Raw genomic sequence first — 17,818 nt, forward strand, 5'->3', positions numbered from 1 at the left:
AATTTGATACAAAAAACCCTTTTGCGAGTGTTTTTAAAAAGTATGTTTTATTTAATATTTTAGAGTTAGGAAAACGCTTTACAGTAATGGCTTTTTATAGTCCTCCCATTCTATTAGCAAAATCAAAGACCTTTTATTTTATAAAGATTTTATAGACTTTGATCGAATTAAGCAATTAGTGTAGACGCAAAGTTTCATTTTTTATGTTTTATGCATATTTACGAGTGCACAAGCAATTTAAGACGACGCGAGAATTGTGTGCATATAGTGCACTATCTGACTTTACCTTAATCAACTTAATTAGCTAATCAAGGAATAATATGTTCATGTGTGGAAACCAACGTCCTCCGCAAGTCTAGAATAATGTAGGATCTTTTATATTATATTGTGGAGCAAGTCAGTATTTCCCCAAATAAGCTTTGAAACTCATAAATTTCAACGAGAGAGGGTTTGATCTATATGGTTCCTTGGTTCAATGTCAGTGCTATCCCAAACACGACACACACATAGCACTAAAATAATTAAAAGTACCAGTGAATTAATACTGCAATTTGTTGTTAGTTATGGACGACTGGACAAATAATGTCCCAGAAAGCGTCTTAATTTAAAAGGTCCTTAGTAGTCCTTAGTAGTCTTTGGCTGATCCTTATGGTTCATTAAATAGATGTTCCGTTATGTAAGGAGGCGTCACTGATTCGGCGGCAGAGCGTTGTCTTGCGGCTGGTGGATAGTGCGTTTTGATTCGGGGCCGGACTGATGCCGCTGTTGGAATTTGAGTTGGAGTTGTATTGGGATTCGACACTGGATGGGGTCTCGTTTTTAGAGTCCAAAACGCGCATCGGCGAACGCTTCAGAGATCCTGTCACATCGTGAGGCTCTTGGTATCCAGAGTCCATGTCATCGTGATAGGATTCCATCAAGGGCGTGGGGTCTTCATAATCATAGTCAACGAAGCCATTATTGTCAAAGGACTAGAAAACATAATACATAATGTTAGAAGCCGAAGAGAGTAAATATTTTACATACGTATATGTATTTATACTTATTATAAAGAAAATCTAACGGGCGGAGCCGAAGTTGATATACCCTTGCACTTATGTAGCAGCCGGTTCTTATGAGATCGAATCACTTAACCCAAAATGGAGTCTGTTCCAATTTCCATCTTTCTAACTTAAAAGTTGTGGTTGGAAGCTTCCCACTCAAGACTTATCCCACGTGGATGTCGGGAGATGAATATAGGCTGATGATTCTTATTCAATGTGTCTTGATCGACCACTTGTCTTCTACTAAAAAACTATGTATCCTACTATACATTTGGCCGACGCTTCCGAAAATTACTTATGCTTCTTTCGTACTTCTTTCGAAAGCAACTAAGACCGCTAGCTTAGGTAAAAACCCATCAATCATACGATTCGTAAAGTTGATGCTCTATTGACAAGTGCAGCATCTACATACGTATACCCCGGAATGGCTCCACTATAAGGAGCCAGTAAATAATAGTCGGTTGACTATTTTTAACTTATGTATATATCGGATATATTTGACTGAGTCATTTGAAAATTACAATTTAAAATCAATTTTACATTATTGCAAAATATAAAATCCAGTAGATGGTAAGTAATTAATATATTTAGTTTGCAATATTTAAATTTAATTTAAATTTAATTTAATTAACATTTTAATTTAATTTGCACTCCTCATTCGGAATCAGCGCTGATTCAGGCCTGAATACCGTAAAATTTATTACTAGGAACTGGTCTAATCCCCACAAAGGTCGGACACCTAAATACATATGCACATATGTACATACACTGCTGGCCAAAATAATAAGTACACGCTCATAAGATTTTTTCTATGTCACGTAAATCTTTTTTTATTACCGTAACGAACCAATTCTAATTTCTTTTAGTTTTCTGGCATAATGTTGATTATAAAAATACTTAACATAAGAATATTTCACGAAATCTGTAGAATTTATTGTCGATTGAACCTAAAAAACATAAAAAAGGGTTGGTCAAAAAATAAGCAATTCTTCAAAGGCTCTAACTTAAAAATAAATAACCTTTTTCCAATTTTTTTCTTTTTATAGTAATCTTATGCTAATACCCAGTATATCCCCCCTTATTTTGTATAAGTTTTGTTATCGTTTCGGCATGTCATTTAATTTACGGCACGTCTCCAAAGGACTCTCGTACCTTGTCTTTGCTGCAATTCTTCTGTATTTTGAAATGTGTTTGTGCCAATCCGACGATTAAGCTCTCCCCATAGGTTTTCTATTGGGTTTAAGTCTGCAGTTTACTTGGCCACTTCATAATGTCCACATTGTTTTCGATGAACCAAGCCTTGACCAGCTTTGATGTGTGTTTTGGGTCGTTGTCCTGTAGAAAGACCCATCTCAAGGGCATGTCTTCCTCAGCATTATGTCAGACAATATATTTTTATACCCAAATCGGGTCATAGTAATCCGTAATCCGTAAATCGGGACGACTCCATGCCAAGAAAAACAGTCCCAAATCATAATGTTTCCGCTTCCGTGTTTAACGGTCTATTTCGAGTACCGGGCGTCGAATTCTTTGCCTTTGGGTCGTCGTACATTCTTTCTGGAGTCGTTACCAAATAGATTTATTTTTGTTTCGTCGCTCCATAGGACATTATTACACTTTTTGGAACCCTCTGATCCAGATCATACCAAATGATTTTGGGTTAACTGTTTCCTCATCTTTAAATTATTCCCTCGAAGGAAAGGAACTTTTCTGGCTATGCGTCCTTGTAAGCCAGCATCAGTAAATCTACGACGAACTGATCTAGACGATATTTCTTGGTCAATATCAGCAGCAATAGACTTTGAAGACATGAAGGGATACTTTTTTGCAAGTTTTATGATCTGTTTTATGTGTCCGTCGTTTGAGAGGATTTCTTCTTCCGACCTCTAGTTTCGGTTTGAGCCTTGAATTTAAGGTCATTCGGGACAAAACATACTGACCGCCCAAGGCTTTTAGCGATTTCCCGAAGACTTTTTCCTTCTTTTTGCAGATTCAAGGCCATTTTCATTTCTACTGTAGTACAATGCTTCTTTTTGCCCATCTATATAATTTTTTTTCGTGGGATTATGCAAGGAAATAATAAAAACCAACATACCTTGACCCAATTATAGCTTTAATCCTTTAAAATTTATCATATTCTCAGGTGTACTTATTATTTTGGCCAGTCCAAAATCGGCCTCCCAGCAGAAAATTGAGATTAGTATTGAATACGCAGGGCTCCCCTCTGTCATTATTGTTTTAGAAATTGTGTTACACTGGAACCCTTCAATATAAAAAAAAATTGGCGGGTGTGCATTGCATAAAAATCGAGTTATATCGAAACAAATGAACACTATATCTGTGTACTTATTATTTTGGCCAGCAGTGTAAGTAGATATATATCTTAAAAATAAATACCCCCTTTAGGTGCAAGTGTACATATGTATATAATATTATATCTTGTATATTATAATATTATACATGTATAAAGCTTCTACTCGGTCCAGCGGAACTTATTGCTTATGGTTTTTCTATACTTTTTCATATTTTAATGATGTTTAGTTTGGATATTTCAGTAAGACATAACATGTACAGTGAAGTTAAAACATTAAACCACAAAGTTTTGAAATAGAGTGAAAGAAAAAATTAAAATAGAATGAGAGAGGTATAATTTTATATGTACATTATTAAAAATTTCCCAAAAAAAAATATTTTTTCTTGTTTTTCTGAGGTTTATTTGATGAATTATTTTTAATTCATCATAACTTTTAAAACCTTTTTAATATCTTTAACCTTATTTTTTATAGAATATTTAAAGAAAAATAAAAGGAAAAATAAGAATAAGCCTCATACCTTTACAAAAGACTGGGAGTGCTTGGCATATCCGCGAAAAACTTGGCTGTGCGATTTTCCACGATAATCAACTGATTCGTAGTGCCCGGCGTCCTGCGAGTTGTCAATGATGAAGTGCCGGGTGCCATGAGGAGTGAGAGTGGCCCACAGCAGCCGACTGTCGTTGACTAACTGACTCTGTAGTAGATCCCGACTGTTCGCCGTGGCACAAGGATACAAAATGCCACCGGAAGTGAAGGCATTTGACTTGGCGGCCTCACCAAGAGCATTTATAGAAGTCTGCTTAATGTTGGAGTCATGATACGAGAAGAAAGACCTTAAATTAAAAAGATACTGTAATTAGAAGATAGATAGCTTGATTTTCGCAAAAATTACTCCCTGCAGCGAATCACTATAAGGGCCAAGAAACATCCAAGCACGAAAATTCCGATACAAGATGAAATGAAGAGCCAAAGGCTCTCGAGGCTCTTGGAGTCGTTCCGCACCAGCTCCATTATCGCATTGCCACTCTCGTTCCGGTTGTAAGCTTGTCCACACATAAAAGCGGCGAAACAGGGCTGAGACTCATTTAAGGAAACCAGGGCGTCTACTGTCGCGGGTTTCGAAATGAGAAACAATGGCAGCGGTGGCGGAGGCATCGATAAAATGAAGTCGGGCGGCGGTCCAGCCAGCTGATCACAGCTGCCTATGCAGTTTCCAAAGAACATGTTCATTTTTGACCTACAAAGAGAAATACATATGTATATGTCTCACAAAATAAAATAATAATAATAATAATACTTTTTTTTAAAAAAAAACAAAACAATATATTATTAAACAGAAATACTTGAAACCTAAATATTCAGTATGCTTCAGTATGCATGAATTAGTTCTCAGGAATAATAAATATATGATTAAGCCAGTCTATGACTCTATAAATCTATAAATCACTGGGTGGAACCACATAGACCCAAAACTTTTCACAAGTAGTATTAATTCACCAGATACACATTAATAAACAGGCACAAAAAAATGCAATCATGTGTCTGCATTCTAAGGGTTGCGTTTAGCACTTAATTAAAAAACTTCGTTTTTAATCGAAAGAAAAATTCGGAAAAATTAAACAAATTTCCACACCTAAAACCTTTTTTCTTGTCCCAACAAACTTCCTTTCTGTACTGAGGTATAAAAACTATATACAATATGTGGCTTTCTTACCGATGCGCGCGCACCAGCTCCCTCACAGAAAGCTAGCTTTAAAAGGATACCTCCTGTTTTTTGGGTCACCCTATTACCTGTAAAATGTCTTACGTGGTAAGCTGGGTTTACTCGGCCAAAAAAAAGGCTATTTTCAAGAATTTTTTTTATATAAAGAATGAAAATTTTTTACAACTTTCAAGTTTCTTGAATATACATATTTGAAAACGTATTTCTGAAATTTTCAGAAAAAAATATTAAACAGCCATTGAGACGTCATTTCTGGTGAAAAAAAGGGGCTTTTGCGATGACAGCACAATTCCTGACAGAATCATCCGAAATGAAAAGACCAAATATTTTCTTTTAGTACAGACCTAAAACTAGAAACTGGATTTTTGAGACCCCTTTTTCCAAAAAAATTCAATTTTTGGTGAAATTTGCTTACATTTTTTTTGTTTTTAAATAGTTGTTATCAACGAAAAAAAAAATTCTTCGTTCAAGTTCTCGAGAATCGTATTTCGGAGGCCTATCCAAAATTTTATCAAGATCGGTTAAGTACTTTCCGAGAAATCTTGTCAAGCGACTTTGAAAACATAGTTTTGAGAAAAACGCGTTTAAAGTTCGAGCTCTGCCTATACCTGACCTCGAGCGTCCACCTTTTCAAGGCAGTATCTCCGAAACTTTTATTCGAATCGACTAGAAAATTTGGGAGAATATTCTCAAGATTCTGGAGAATTTTATAAAAATATAAAAAAGATCGATTTTTTTAAGCTGCCAAACCTTAGTTGGGTTAACCCCTTTAATTTTTAATAATTTAATTTTTTAAGTTTGCCCAAATGTACTGAACATTTTGCACATACAACCTTGTATTAGCAGAAAACATTAATTTTAAAAATCAGTTGAGTTGGAAGTTGCATGAAATTTCTCTTTATGCGAAAAGGAGCCCTTGGAAGTAAATTTAGTTGACCAGGACCTAAATATATGTATATACGCGTATGGACATAATACATGATATATAAAGGTACTTACAAATGTACTTACTAACATGTTATGTTCCATAAAAAAATTATTAAATAATTGCCAAAGAACTCGGTTATGAAACCATTTTTAGTTTATTTTTCTTAATTTCAGATTTTAACTTTGGTTACCCATAACAGTTTCCATATCACATTTATAATAGAAAGCACTTACGTTATAAATGTCCTAAATAACCTCTTTAATTTTTACATACATATATTAACAAAATTCAAGAAAAAACCCCGATTGATGTTTGATTTAGCCTATCTCATTAATGATTACGAAGAGACAATATTTTTACTTCTTATCAGAGTAAGTCATCACGACGCCCACAATTAAAGCTAAGACAGTAAATCCCTGAGCCGCGATTCGGGAACGCATCATTAGCTGGGACATCTTTCGATTTCCCGTGCGAAAGTTATACAGCCCAGCTGTCAAAGCCGCTGTAGTTGCCAGACATCCTAAAAATGAACAAAAAAATTTATATAATCTGAATGTGACGGAACTCGAAAGCAATGCGCCTTACCAATGGGAACCAGAGGATTCTCCTTTATCTTCCGCTGTAGCTTTTCTTTGGTAGTCTCTACCTCTGCTATTGGTCCCAAATCTTGCCGCAACTGTATCCAATCCAATTCCCCGTCGGGCAGGGGGATATTGGCCTTTTTAGACATTTCGGCTAATTTTGGTATACCAATTTATATGCTCTGTTGATAGAGGCGGAGACGTCTATATATCGAATATTTGGTACCGACTCACACCATCGATAATATTAGAACTTATTAAAATTCGAGCAACTTTTCCAAACGAAAGCTGGACACATTACTGTTCATTATTAATCGCTATGTCGATTGAGAAAGAGAAGTCCTATTTCACCCCAGATTTTACCGATTATTCTATTTGTTTAATTTTATCGATTACTTTTCGTCGCCCACTCTAGCTCTCTTTCGCGCAACTCTTACAAGGGAATCCCTTGAGAAATTCAAGTCTTCCCTGCGTATTTATTTATTTTAACATAAACCTACATTTTGTGTAGCTTGAAATGTTAAAAAAACAAGGGATAAAACCTGGCCAATAATTGAATTTTCTGCAATAAAAATTGTCCCCCGAATATACTAATACTTAGTTATGCGCGATTCGTATTGTTTTTATTTTATTTTTGGTTAAAATTTTTTATTAATATAGACTAACATGAAAAATTGCACAATTCTACTCGTACCTACAAGATTCAATCATAAAACAAGGCCTATATTTTTTTTTTTAGTAAAACGGTCATATTTTTCACCAACCATCTATAGATGGACGGCTTTCAAAGGTTGCAACGCTATATGTGGGTTGAACTGAAAAATGACGACTCACAAATACAGAATATATTTTTTTTAGCTCTATACCACTTTTTTGTAGATTTTTTTTAAGGAAAAAATTCTTGAATATTTTAAATATAATGAAAAATGTCTGGTTCAAACAGTCCGGCAACATTCATTTACATTTCTTTCATTAGATCTGGCATCGATCATTCATATAACTTTCTCTGTCCGGCAGGGTCTACCCAAATGGATATTTTTTTACTCTCAATATTAAAATAAAGCGAGAGAGGGAAAAAAGAGAGAGCTGGGAAGTACAGTCAGACTGTGAACACAAAACGAAACATGTGTATTTAGCGAGCACTCAACGTGCTTGTATATGATATTTTGAATATGTATCGGAGTAATGTATTGATGCATATCAAATACTTATGTATGTACGTATGCTTCTAAAGAAATAAAGAATAAATACATAAGTACATAACAATGTACATGTATTTGGTGCTTACGTTGCTTACGTTACGCTTATATACGTTGTAAAATAAACAAAATAAAAAAAATATATGTATATGTATTCCCTTTTTACATTTTAAAATTAATGAATGGACAAAATATTAAATGTATATGTACATACGCATTGCATGGTACATAAATACGAGTGAATTTCAGATACAGTCAGAAACTGTCGTATCACCCTTTCTCTCCACGTTTTGTATGTACATAAGTGTATACAAGAGCGAGAGAGAGGTTTGCTCATAAACTGTATTCCAAATGGACTCTTTCGGGCATTCTTGCTCTGCCTTTCTCTTGCTCTGAGTTTCCTCCGCCTTTTACCGTACACACAACAGCCATCCTCTCCCACTCATACTCGCTCTCTCGCACACACCGTTGCGCATTCGACGCATACAGAAGATTGCTGAGCTCGCTGGCTAACGAAGCACAGAAAGTCAGAGACCAGAGACAGCAATTCAATTCAATAGCCTTTGCATTCGTTGTTGGTACTCTGTGTGTGTGTTTTCAATCAGGCAAGCGGCGCGCGAACGAACCTCATCTTTTCCGCATTGCCACCAACAAAACACAGTGATACAATAGGCAGCGTTGCATCGCTGTTTGTTTATTTTCTACTAACTAAAAACAAACGTAAAACAGATTGCTAGCTTACCCGCGTTGCTGGCGTTGCAAACACATACTACATTGCGTTGCGGTTGTTTCGTTGCGTCTGGTGTCGTTATAGAATTTCGATTTCGATTTAACGTGTGGCGTCTGCTTCTGGTTTAACTTTCCGTGTACTTGCATGTACATACATACGTATAATAATCAATAATACCTACAGCCCGTAACCCCAAGCTACAACATATTATAAAAGACGTAGAGCAGTATTAAAGGCTGTCTGAAGAACTGGCTTCGACTGTTATTGCTGGTGTTGGTGTGTGAAGTGAAACAAATAAACAAGAAATATAAAATTGTGAAGAACAAGATTCATCGCCGGCTTCCAAAACAACTAAGGCAAACTCTCGAGACGATCGGAGTCAATCCAATCGTTTAGTAATGGAACACTTTCATCAAATTCAGGTAAGCTCCGTGCAGGTATACCATTGTACTCTTTTTAACGTATTGACACTACCCCACACACGCTCGCACGTAATGTAAATATATATGTATGTACATATATACATGCACACATACAAGCACGAAAGAAACACGCTTTTTGTTTATTAGATGCTTACCGCGTATTTCGCGATGAAAAGTTTTTCCCGCCAATGAAAAAAATTAAGAATATTTGGAAGAACGCATAAGGGACCGCTTACATACGTATAGCTAAACTTATTGAACAACTCTTCTGTTGTAATTTATATTTATTTTTTCTTTGTAAAATAGAAACGAGCAGATTGCTAGACGTATGTAAGTATGTATGTGTGTGCGTATGCATACAAACAAAAACGACGCTGTACCAGCAACATTTTATTTTGCGTGCGCATCTAGGGCCGCCATTTTTTTTTTTTATTAGTTTGTATGAAAATACACATGAACAGTCATATGGATATATTGTATTGTGGCATCGCCTTTTAAGCTTTAAATTCAACTGCATCTTGTAAAATTCATGGGCCAAAAGCAATGTTAAAGCAATGACACATAATGGGATCCGAATTTTTAAACGCCACAAAAATGCGCATTGCTAGCTTTTATGTACATGTGTGTGAAGCTTGCGTAATCTCAAATTTTATTTTTTCCGCATGTGCATAAAATAAGTGCCTAATATGTACATATGTTCATAGGTATGGTAATGTGGTTGTGTGCTGAGTATTTTAGTGGTGTTTATTTCATCTTAGGCGAAACCATGTACATATGTTTCGCGAATACAAATACATATACATACAAATGCATATACCCATACATACAAGTATTTATGCATGCATAAACATGTGTATGTATACGTGTGAACATATAAAAATTATTATTATGTTGCAAATATAAAAGTCAATTTGTTGCGGTTAATAATTAATTTTCAAGTGGTCAATAGCAGAAAAGTTTTGTATGCCTAATATGTACATATATCTGGTCGCTCGCACCGATTGAGCTCGTCTGTCGACTCTCCTCACACCACCCTGGCAGCGCACGCCTAGGGCACTGCCAATGCTCAAAATAAGATTTGGGTCCGATTTGATTCACAAAGTGGAAGCAGTGCAGTTCCTTTCGACGGCAACCTACATGTATGCTTGTTCAGCTCTTATCCCCACGCCAACAGCTGGTAGAGTGCTTTATTTGTAAACAAAAAAGTGGCTTTGCTGGATTTATCTATGGGTTTCTTAGTGTTATTGTGGCAAGATGTCTAAATCGTGGGTTGTGGTGATAAAAAATAAATTTAAATAATTTTTAAATTGTAGAAGATTTCATATGAGTAATCAAAAAGAAAATTGAAACGACTGAACGTCCATTTCCATTCCATCTTATCAAATGTAACATTTTAAAATTAATAAAATGTAAAATAACTATATTTAAAAAAACCTCAATCATCACGAAATTTATTAAATTATACACACAATATTGAAATTTATTAATTTTTAAACTTTTTACCACTTTTAGCAGCAACTGGCTGCGCAACAACAACAGCAAGTGCAACAGCAACAACTGCAGCAACATCAAGTGGTAGTGCAGCAGAACCAGCAGCAAGCACACCAGAATAGCTCCAACACCACGGCTGGCGTTGGCACCCAGCAGCTGTTTACGTACAAAATGGCCAGCAGCTTCCCAAACCCAGCCACAACAATGGCCCAAGTAGTGGCCACCTCAAACGCCGCCGGCACCACGGGCTATGACTACCGCTTGAATATGGCACAGGCTGCTGCAGCCGCCGCCGTTCCCGGCTCGCAATGGTGGTACTCAGCTGCCAACCAAGGTCAAGTGGACGCTAACACAGCTGCACAGTTACAGCAACAACAGCAGCAACAACAGCAGCAGCAGCAACAACAACAGCACCAGCAGCAGCAACAACAACAAATGCAACAACAGCAGCAGCAACAGAATGTCATAAACTCAGCTGGGGTAAGTTATCAGATACCAGTTGGTATTGGTTGGGTACTGCAATAAGTGGATCAGGATATTAATATTGGTTGGCTTTGTTCGATAGAGTCCAATGATCAGAGGAAAGGCAGACGCCAAACCCAGAGGCCGCATGACCGCCTACGCTTACTTTGTACAGACTTGCAGGGAGGAGCATAAAAAGAAACACCCCGATGAAACCGTGATATTTGCAGAATTCTCGCGAAAGTGCGCTGAGCGGTGGAAGGTGAGTAGGCATTTGTCCGTGTTGTAATTTGCCTAATTCCTGATTTTGGATCTGTAGACAATGGTGGATAAGGAAAAGAAACGCTTTCACGAAATGGCCGAGAAGGATAAGCAACGCTACGAAGCGGAAATGCAAAACTATGTTCCACCTAAGGGGGCGGTCGTTGGCCGTGGCAAAAAAAGGAAACAGATTAAGGATCCCAACGCTCCAAAACGTTCATTGTGAGTTCGTAGCAAAATGAATTTCCATATTTATCTAAGTTTTGATATTTACCTAAGTTATTCAAGAGAATACCATGAGTAACACACTTCTTGCTCCATTTTTTTTTTTAATTAAAGGTCTGCGTTCTTCTGGTTCTGCAATGACGAGAGAAATAAAGTGAAGGCTCTGAATCCCGAGTTTGGTGTCGGCGACATTGCAAAGGAGCTGGGCCGAAAGTGGTCAGACGTTGATCCTGAGGTGAAACAGAAGTACGAGTCGATGGCGGAACGGGATAAGGCTCGATATGAACGGGTATGTTATTTTTTTTGTTTGTGGTTCGTTGAGGGAAAAGATTGAGTGTATTTTTCGGCTGTTTCAGGAAATGACCGAGTACAAGACAAGTGGGAAAATAGCCATGTCTGCACCTTCAATGCAGGCGTCGATGCAGGCGCAGGCGCAGAAAGCCGCGTTACTTGCCGCCGCTGCACAGCAACAGCATCAGCAGCTGGATGAACAGCACGACGACGATGACGGTGATGGCGATGATGACGAGAACCAATAGGTTTAGCAGTAATACTCTTCACTATTTAAACAAAATGTCGTTGGTCATTACGGCCAGGAAGGCATGGACATGGTATCGTTAGCTGATCTATTATCAGGTTGGCTGATGAGTGTTGAATATATATATATATATATATATATATGTATAAATATATATATATATATATGTATAAATATATATATAATATATATATATATATATATATAATTTTTTTTTTTTTAACAATAAGTAATCAAATTTCCATGAATTACGAAGAAGAAATCACAAAGAAACTTTTTGTAAGTTCTATGTTAAGGTGAATACTATTAAGTAAGGTTAGATTAAAGTGACGCATCTATCTGAAAACCTTATTTGTGCTTCGAGCTAAGTTTCTCCTAAAAACTAAGAATTTTTTTTATAAATTGAAGAAGTCCATTGTCATTCATTCACAACAAGTACGAAAATTACCACTACATTTATAAATATTGGTACATATTTCCCATTTATTAAAGATAGATTCATATAAATGAATTATAAAAAATGCGTTTGCTCATTCGAGTTTGTCCGTTTCCAAACGACACTCGATGAAACGTGATAAAGTCAAATACTTAACTCAGTGGCGGGTAAAATCTCTATTTTTTCTTTCCATCTGTGCGTGTGCTAATGTGTAGCCACATAAAATTCAAAATCAGATCAGAACCAGGCCTTGCATTTGATTTTATAAAAATTTTGAATAATCCTAACAGCGTATGAAGGTTATTTATTTCCCTTCGTTTAGAACCTTACCCATTCATAAATTTTTGCTGTTTTATGTTTCGTAAATGACATTTTAATATAGTCTTGGGAAACATTGAGGTAGTGTTTATTTGTAAATATATGAATCAATACTAATAGCTAAGAACGACATATTTAGGAGGATATTCTGGGAGAAACTAAGATTGTTGAATGATTTAGCAAAAAAAGGTACACTTACTAAACAGACACAAAAAAATATCTTGACATGGCCATGTACATACAATTTGAAGTATTATTTAGAAGAGACTATCTAGAAATTAGAGAGAATCCATAACAAGTTTAAATCATTAGTAAAACAACTTATTTCAAATCTGAAGTCGTACTCTCAATATAAAAAGTGTGAGAAGAAAGTCTTTATTTCACATTAGGAAAAATAGGCTTTGGAAACTACTGTTTGAGGTGGTTCATAATTTTACGTATTCACTTTCTTGATGATCTTTAAATCTCCTTAACCCTAATAGTTATTCATGAACCACTTAATTTTTTCCTTACAGAAATCCTAAAAGAATAACGTACGTAAGCAACTACCACTTCTCACTCAGTAATTGCTAGACCATATTTTTCATAGACTGGGGTGCATGAGCATTTTCTTGTATAATGGACGGGATCAGTCCAACGCCCTATTAAAAAATCAACATTAACTGTGTTGACCAGTGCATCTATCAGTTTCTGCGCCACCTTGTATTGTGCTTGAATCTTTTGGGGTTTTATAACCCTAAATGTATATAGGTACGTCGAAATATGCTACATCTGCACCCCAATTGATTCAATATAATCCCAAAGCCAATCAATATCGAATATTTTCAGTCTGTTAATGAGTAAAGCCTATCCATGTAAAATAAGTTCCGTTTAGGCTCATACACTTATTTGAAAATACTCTGCTTTTCAAAAAATTTATGACAACAAACAATTCTGCTCGAATCAAAGCTTCCTTTCTTAATTTTGGGGTGTATAATCAAGTTAATGGTAATTTGAAACAAATATATATTATATAGAAATGAGTATATAGAATTATATCAAGGAATAAACTTATATATATTTATATATATTTATATTATGTACATTTGACATACATATAATATATATATTATAAATGTATATACGAAATTACGTATCTTAGTACATTATACAGCCCGAAATTAACAAATATCTTAAAATTCATACATAATATGTTTTCATTCAATATTTTAAAGAGAATGACTCGCCACCGAGATTATATTCATAAAAGATTCTAGGTTACATTTTTAATTTAAAAATTTCTGCAATTGATAACTCCCATAATATATTAAATGACTATGAAATTCCAGCTCCCCTGTGCGCTTATTATAAGAATAAATCTATGAAATAAAATTATAGAAATGAGATTCATGTAGGCGAAATGGTGTGCTCTCATAACGGCTTGTCTTTTTTATTTACTTTTTGTAATATCATTACTAGATTATGGCTGTATTTAAGTTTATATTTCAGTCTCATATATTTTTCAATCGCAGCAAAAATACGAAAACCTTTTCGTATTTCAAGAACGAAAATCTTCGAAAAGAGTTATCTATTGTGTGAGTTAGTATATAAGATGTTTTTTGTTTGCTTTAATTATCTAATCTGTAAAAATAGTTGAAAATAAATAATATTTAGCTAGATGACGGCTTAGGTTAACTAATATAAGGACTTCGACCTATATTTCTGGCGACTTAGAAGCTTATACTGCATTTAGTGGGTACATAAGCATGCATTATTACACATATTTACCTAAGCAATATTATACAGAAATGGAGCCTGAAGCGCGGAAGCAGTATTTTAATGAAATATGTATATATCAAGTGGTGAAGAGAGACGGCCGGGGGTAATTTCAGTACGTATGTATGGGGTGTAGTAGAGTTATATACATAGTATATAATGTATATATGTAGTATAAATGCTGATTGGATAATTGCAACTTCTCAAGGTATGGAGTGTTACTCTGGTTTTAGTCTAATGTAAAGTTTTTCCTCTTTCTAACTTGGTTATAAAAGTCTAAAGTTAAAGGAACGAATCTCGTTTTGGTAACAGAGATACACAGATGGGAGCACCCACACAATCAAAAGTGTTCTATATCGGGTTTCATGGAAGGTTTAAAAATGTTTCCCGAAAAATCCTGTCAGGGATAATTATATCATTCAGGAGGATCATTAAAATATAAAAGATAATGACCTCAGGGGAAAAATTATATGTGACATTTTTTGATACCCTTGCAGAGGGTATTATAACTTTGGTCAAAAGTGTACAACACAGTGAAGGAGACATCTCCGACACTAAAGCGTATATATTTTGGACTAGGATCACCTCCTGAGTCGATATAAGCAAGTACGTCTGTCTGATTCTACGCAAACTAGTCTCTCAGTTTTAAAACTATCGAGTTGAAACTTTGCACACATCCTTCTTTCCTTTGCAGGCAGTATATAAGTCGGAACGGGATCGGTTGACTATGTCTTATAGCTGCCATATAACTGATTGATCGGAAATGCAATGTCTTTGGTGTTTTTAAGTCAGAGGGTTGGGACTTTCCACACATGTTATATTTGGTCAAAATATCTTATGTACAAAATTCATAAGGATCGCCCGACTATATCCTATAGCTGTCATATAACTGAACGATCGGAAATGGCACAACCTTGCTATTTTTAAAGATGCTTGGGGCTGTTTCCAACATTTTAGAAAATTGATTCGATAGCGAAATTCTCATAAGGATCGGCCAAATATATCGATCCGATATATATATATTAATATAAGCTGCTAATTAACTGCAAGGTTATATCAACTTCGCTCAGCCCGAAGTTAGCTTTCCTTTCTTGTTTTATTATATATTTTTTTTTTTAAATTCATGGGTTTGATTATGTAGGGGTGCAAGGTGGTTTCTTGTCTTTTTCTTCTTATTTAAGGTCTTCTTCATTTGTTTTCCCTTTTTTTTATGTGCTGGAACACGGGCTTCTTACAGGCAATAAGTAGTGGAAGTTGAGATTGTTGTGCTATTGATAGCGATTAAGCTAAGAAGTATTATTTTAAAATATTTAATCAGCAGAAAATAAGTAAAATTGATTTTTATGCTTGTATAGTGAACTAAATGTATAATAATTTTGATTTGACGGTAGAATGCCTCGTGAAATAAATTTGTCGGAAGAAGAACGCGGTATGCTCTAAGTATTGGCCAAATCTGGCCAAAAAATTTCCTTTATCAAAAAACAACAAATCTAGCATGGAGATCAAAGGTCAACTGAAGCTTAAAATTTTCAAATGTCTTAAACATGAAATTTTAAACGAATCCGATATGGTTATCGCGATCCAATACTAAAGCGGCATAAACCCGCTCGGCTACAATATCCTGAGAAAAACAAATTTTGGTCGGAGGAGTTGTGAAAAGTTTTATTTTCGGACGGAAGGCAAATTTAATTTAGACGGCTTGGGCTCCTGCCAAAAGTAGTGGCGCGATGAAATGCAACGACGACAGGTCTGCCATAAACGGAACCACAGATCATGAATGCTTTGGGTCGTAGTTGGGTATGCTGGGAAGTCTTCACTTTGTTTTTTACCAACGAGCAAAATGAAAATATACATACTACATACATACATATATAGAGTTGCTAGAAACAGCCCAGTCGGATCAGGGTACAGGACAGTCACGAGTAAGGGTAGTTTACATGTCAACTACCCTACATCCATCTAAGTGCCAAACTACGCTGTATATGAAATTCGTATAGGCGCGGCCGGGGTAATACCACTAGGTGTAGTTGACAGGCACTGGACCAAGAGAACAAGGTTGTCCATAACCAGTAGTAGACACAAAAGCAGACATAAGTTCCGAGTTGTCATCAAGGGATATTTTAGGGAAAATATAGGAGTTTTTGCTGTTGCCTTTATTTTTCCTTTATTTTGTTTTTGCTTTAAAATGAATAAACTCTGACTTTGCTTTTGTTTTTTACTCAAAAATTTTTATTGTATTTTTTTTTTTTCTAAGCGTACTTAGATGGGAATGATATATGTATGTATTTTAATTGTACTATTACGACTCTTTTTATCTTGGACTAAGAACATTTTCATTGATTTTCCCTAGGACTTAAACAACATTTCGCAATTTCCCTGGGACTTAACACAATTTAAAAGAATATAAAGAATTTTGTTTGAAAAAGGAAATTATTTCCCCAGATTCCTAAGCAAGCACGTCCAGTACTCTGTCAAGGTGTCAGCCACGTAAGCAGACATGTCTATTACTCTGTCCACGTGTCGGACCCATAAGCAGACATGTCCTCTACCCAATGACGTACCCTTGTCCCAGATAGTCCCATAGAGCCCGACTGAGAGTACCGACTTAAGGGGCAAGGGACTTAAGAGGACAAGACAACACGTTACGCCACACGGATCACAAAACAAAAGACTTTTAAGAAGCTAGAAACAATAGATTTTTGGGGAATATTGTTCAATAAAGTTTATAAGAATGGCCGCCAGTTTAAAATGATAAATTACTTGAAGGCTTTAATCCAGGAATGGGATTAAATTATATGGAATTAATTATATATGCAACTCTACAAAATTTTTCAAATTCAAATATCAAAATATTACCACCCGGATTAATCAAATTAAAAAAAAAAAAAAACCAAAAATTTATTTGTTAAAACGTAAGGAATAAAATCCTAAAAAATGTTTCAAATATTATTTTGAGTTGTAATTCTGTACGCTGAAATAAGTTTATTTCATATGAAGATAAAGCTTTTTTGTAAGCTAACCTTTAACTTTACGGAAACCAGATTTTTTTTTTTAAATATTTATTTAAAGAATATATATAAAATGTAATCCAAAACATTTTCTTTGTTTTAAATATTTTTTTTAAATTAATTTCAACGCACATATACGATACATATGTACTTCTTTTTCTTGTGAGGCACCATTTCATGGTAAAATCCGCTGGATAAATTTATACATAGGTACTTACATATACATAAGTGCATGTTTTGGAAAAAGCATTTTATTCAATGATTACCAAATTACTTATTCTTACTCCGTTTGTTGCATGGCATGGCCTTCTTTATCCAAACATTTGCCAAAAGTACAATGGCTTGGGAGAAATTTTTGTAAATGTAAAACACTCTTGATTCAC

At 35.3% G+C, this 17,818-nt stretch overlaps 3 protein-coding genes across 8 annotated transcripts; 1 reads left to right on the forward strand and 2 right to left on the reverse strand.

Annotated features, from left to right (window-relative positions):
- Positions 1-575: 575 nt before the first annotated feature.
- LOC6502372 lies at positions 576-17,748 on the reverse strand. Of its 4 annotated transcripts, none has more exons than XM_044717463.1 (4): positions 17,720-17,748; positions 4,251-4,595; positions 3,876-4,191; positions 576-971 (listed from the first exon to the last, which is right to left on the reverse strand). In XM_044717463.1, exons 1-4 carry the CDS (start codon positions 17,731-17,733, stop codon positions 657-659), a joined length of 990 nt encoding a protein of 329 aa, XP_044573398.1. In that variant the 5' UTR covers positions 17,734-17,748; the 3' UTR covers positions 576-656. The 4 variants fall into 4 exon arrangements, with proteins under 4 accessions (XP_044573398.1, XP_044573399.1, XP_032311968.1 ...); XM_044717464.1 differs by lacking the exon at positions 17,720-17,748 and adding an exon at positions 9,097-9,167; XM_032456077.2 differs by lacking the exon at positions 17,720-17,748 and adding an exon at positions 6,093-6,218.
- Positions 6,141-7,184, reverse strand: LOC6502368 (HIG1 domain family member 2A, mitochondrial). Its single transcript, XM_001967128.4, has 2 exons — positions 6,595-7,184; positions 6,141-6,529 (listed from the first exon to the last, which is right to left on the reverse strand). Exons 1-2 carry the CDS (start codon positions 6,737-6,739, stop codon positions 6,366-6,368), a joined length of 309 nt encoding a protein of 102 aa, XP_001967164.1. The 5' UTR covers positions 6,740-7,184; the 3' UTR covers positions 6,141-6,365.
- LOC6501878 (high mobility group protein DSP1) lies at positions 8,219-14,330 on the forward strand. 3 transcript variants are annotated; one of them, XM_014903882.3, is made up of 6 exons: positions 8,219-8,941; positions 10,457-10,912; positions 10,998-11,156; positions 11,214-11,377; positions 11,495-11,669; positions 11,737-14,330. In XM_014903882.3, exons 1-6 carry the CDS (start codon positions 8,918-8,920, stop codon positions 11,917-11,919), a joined length of 1,161 nt encoding a protein of 386 aa, XP_014759368.1. In that variant the 5' UTR covers positions 8,219-8,917; the 3' UTR covers positions 11,920-14,330. The 3 variants fall into 3 exon arrangements, with proteins under 3 accessions (XP_014759368.1, XP_001967163.1, XP_032311967.1); XM_001967127.4 differs by having other exon boundaries at positions 8,220-8,941; positions 10,454-10,912; XM_032456076.2 differs by lacking the exon at positions 8,219-8,941 and adding an exon at positions 10,068-10,118 and having other exon boundaries at positions 10,454-10,912.
- Positions 17,749-17,818: the final 70 nt, after the last annotated feature.

This window comes from Drosophila ananassae, chromosome XR (assembly GCF_017639315.1).
Source record: "Drosophila ananassae strain 14024-0371.13 chromosome XR, ASM1763931v2, whole genome shotgun sequence".
Taxonomy (NCBI): Eukaryota; Metazoa; Arthropoda; class Insecta; order Diptera; family Drosophilidae; genus Drosophila; species Drosophila ananassae.

What these genes read in the sequence shown, in the direction of transcription:
- LOC6502368 (XM_001967128.4), bottom strand. Translation starts at nt 6,739, where the DNA reads ATGTCTAAAAAGGCCAATATCCCCCTGCCCGACGGGGAATTGGATTGG. An exon ending in GAATCCTCTGGTTCCCATTG is followed by an intron (nt 6,530 to 6,594) that starts GTAAGGCGCATT and finishes GTTCATTTTTAG; the next exon opens with GATGTCTGGCAACTACAGCG.
- LOC6501878 (XM_032456076.2), top strand. Translation starts at nt 10,083, where the DNA reads ATGCTTGTTCAGCTCTTATCCCCACGCCAACAGCTG. An exon ending in TATCCCCACGCCAACAGCTG is followed by an intron (nt 10,119 to 10,453) that starts GTAGAGTGCTTT and finishes TACCACTTTTAG; the next exon opens with CAGCAACTGGCTGCGCAACA. An exon ending in AGTGCGCTGAGCGGTGGAAG is followed by an intron (nt 11,157 to 11,213) that starts GTGAGTAGGCAT and finishes TTGGATCTGTAG; the next exon opens with ACAATGGTGGATAAGGAAAA.
- LOC6502372 (XM_044717463.1), bottom strand. An exon ending in ATAGTGATTCGCTGCAGGGA is followed by an intron (nt 4,192 to 4,250) that starts GTAATTTTTGCG and finishes TTTTAATTTAAG; the next exon opens with GTCTTTCTTCTCGTATCATG. An exon ending in ACTCCCAGTCTTTTGTAAAG is followed by an intron (nt 972 to 3,875) that starts GTATGAGGCTTA and finishes TATGTTTTCTAG; the next exon opens with TCCTTTGACAATAATGGCTT.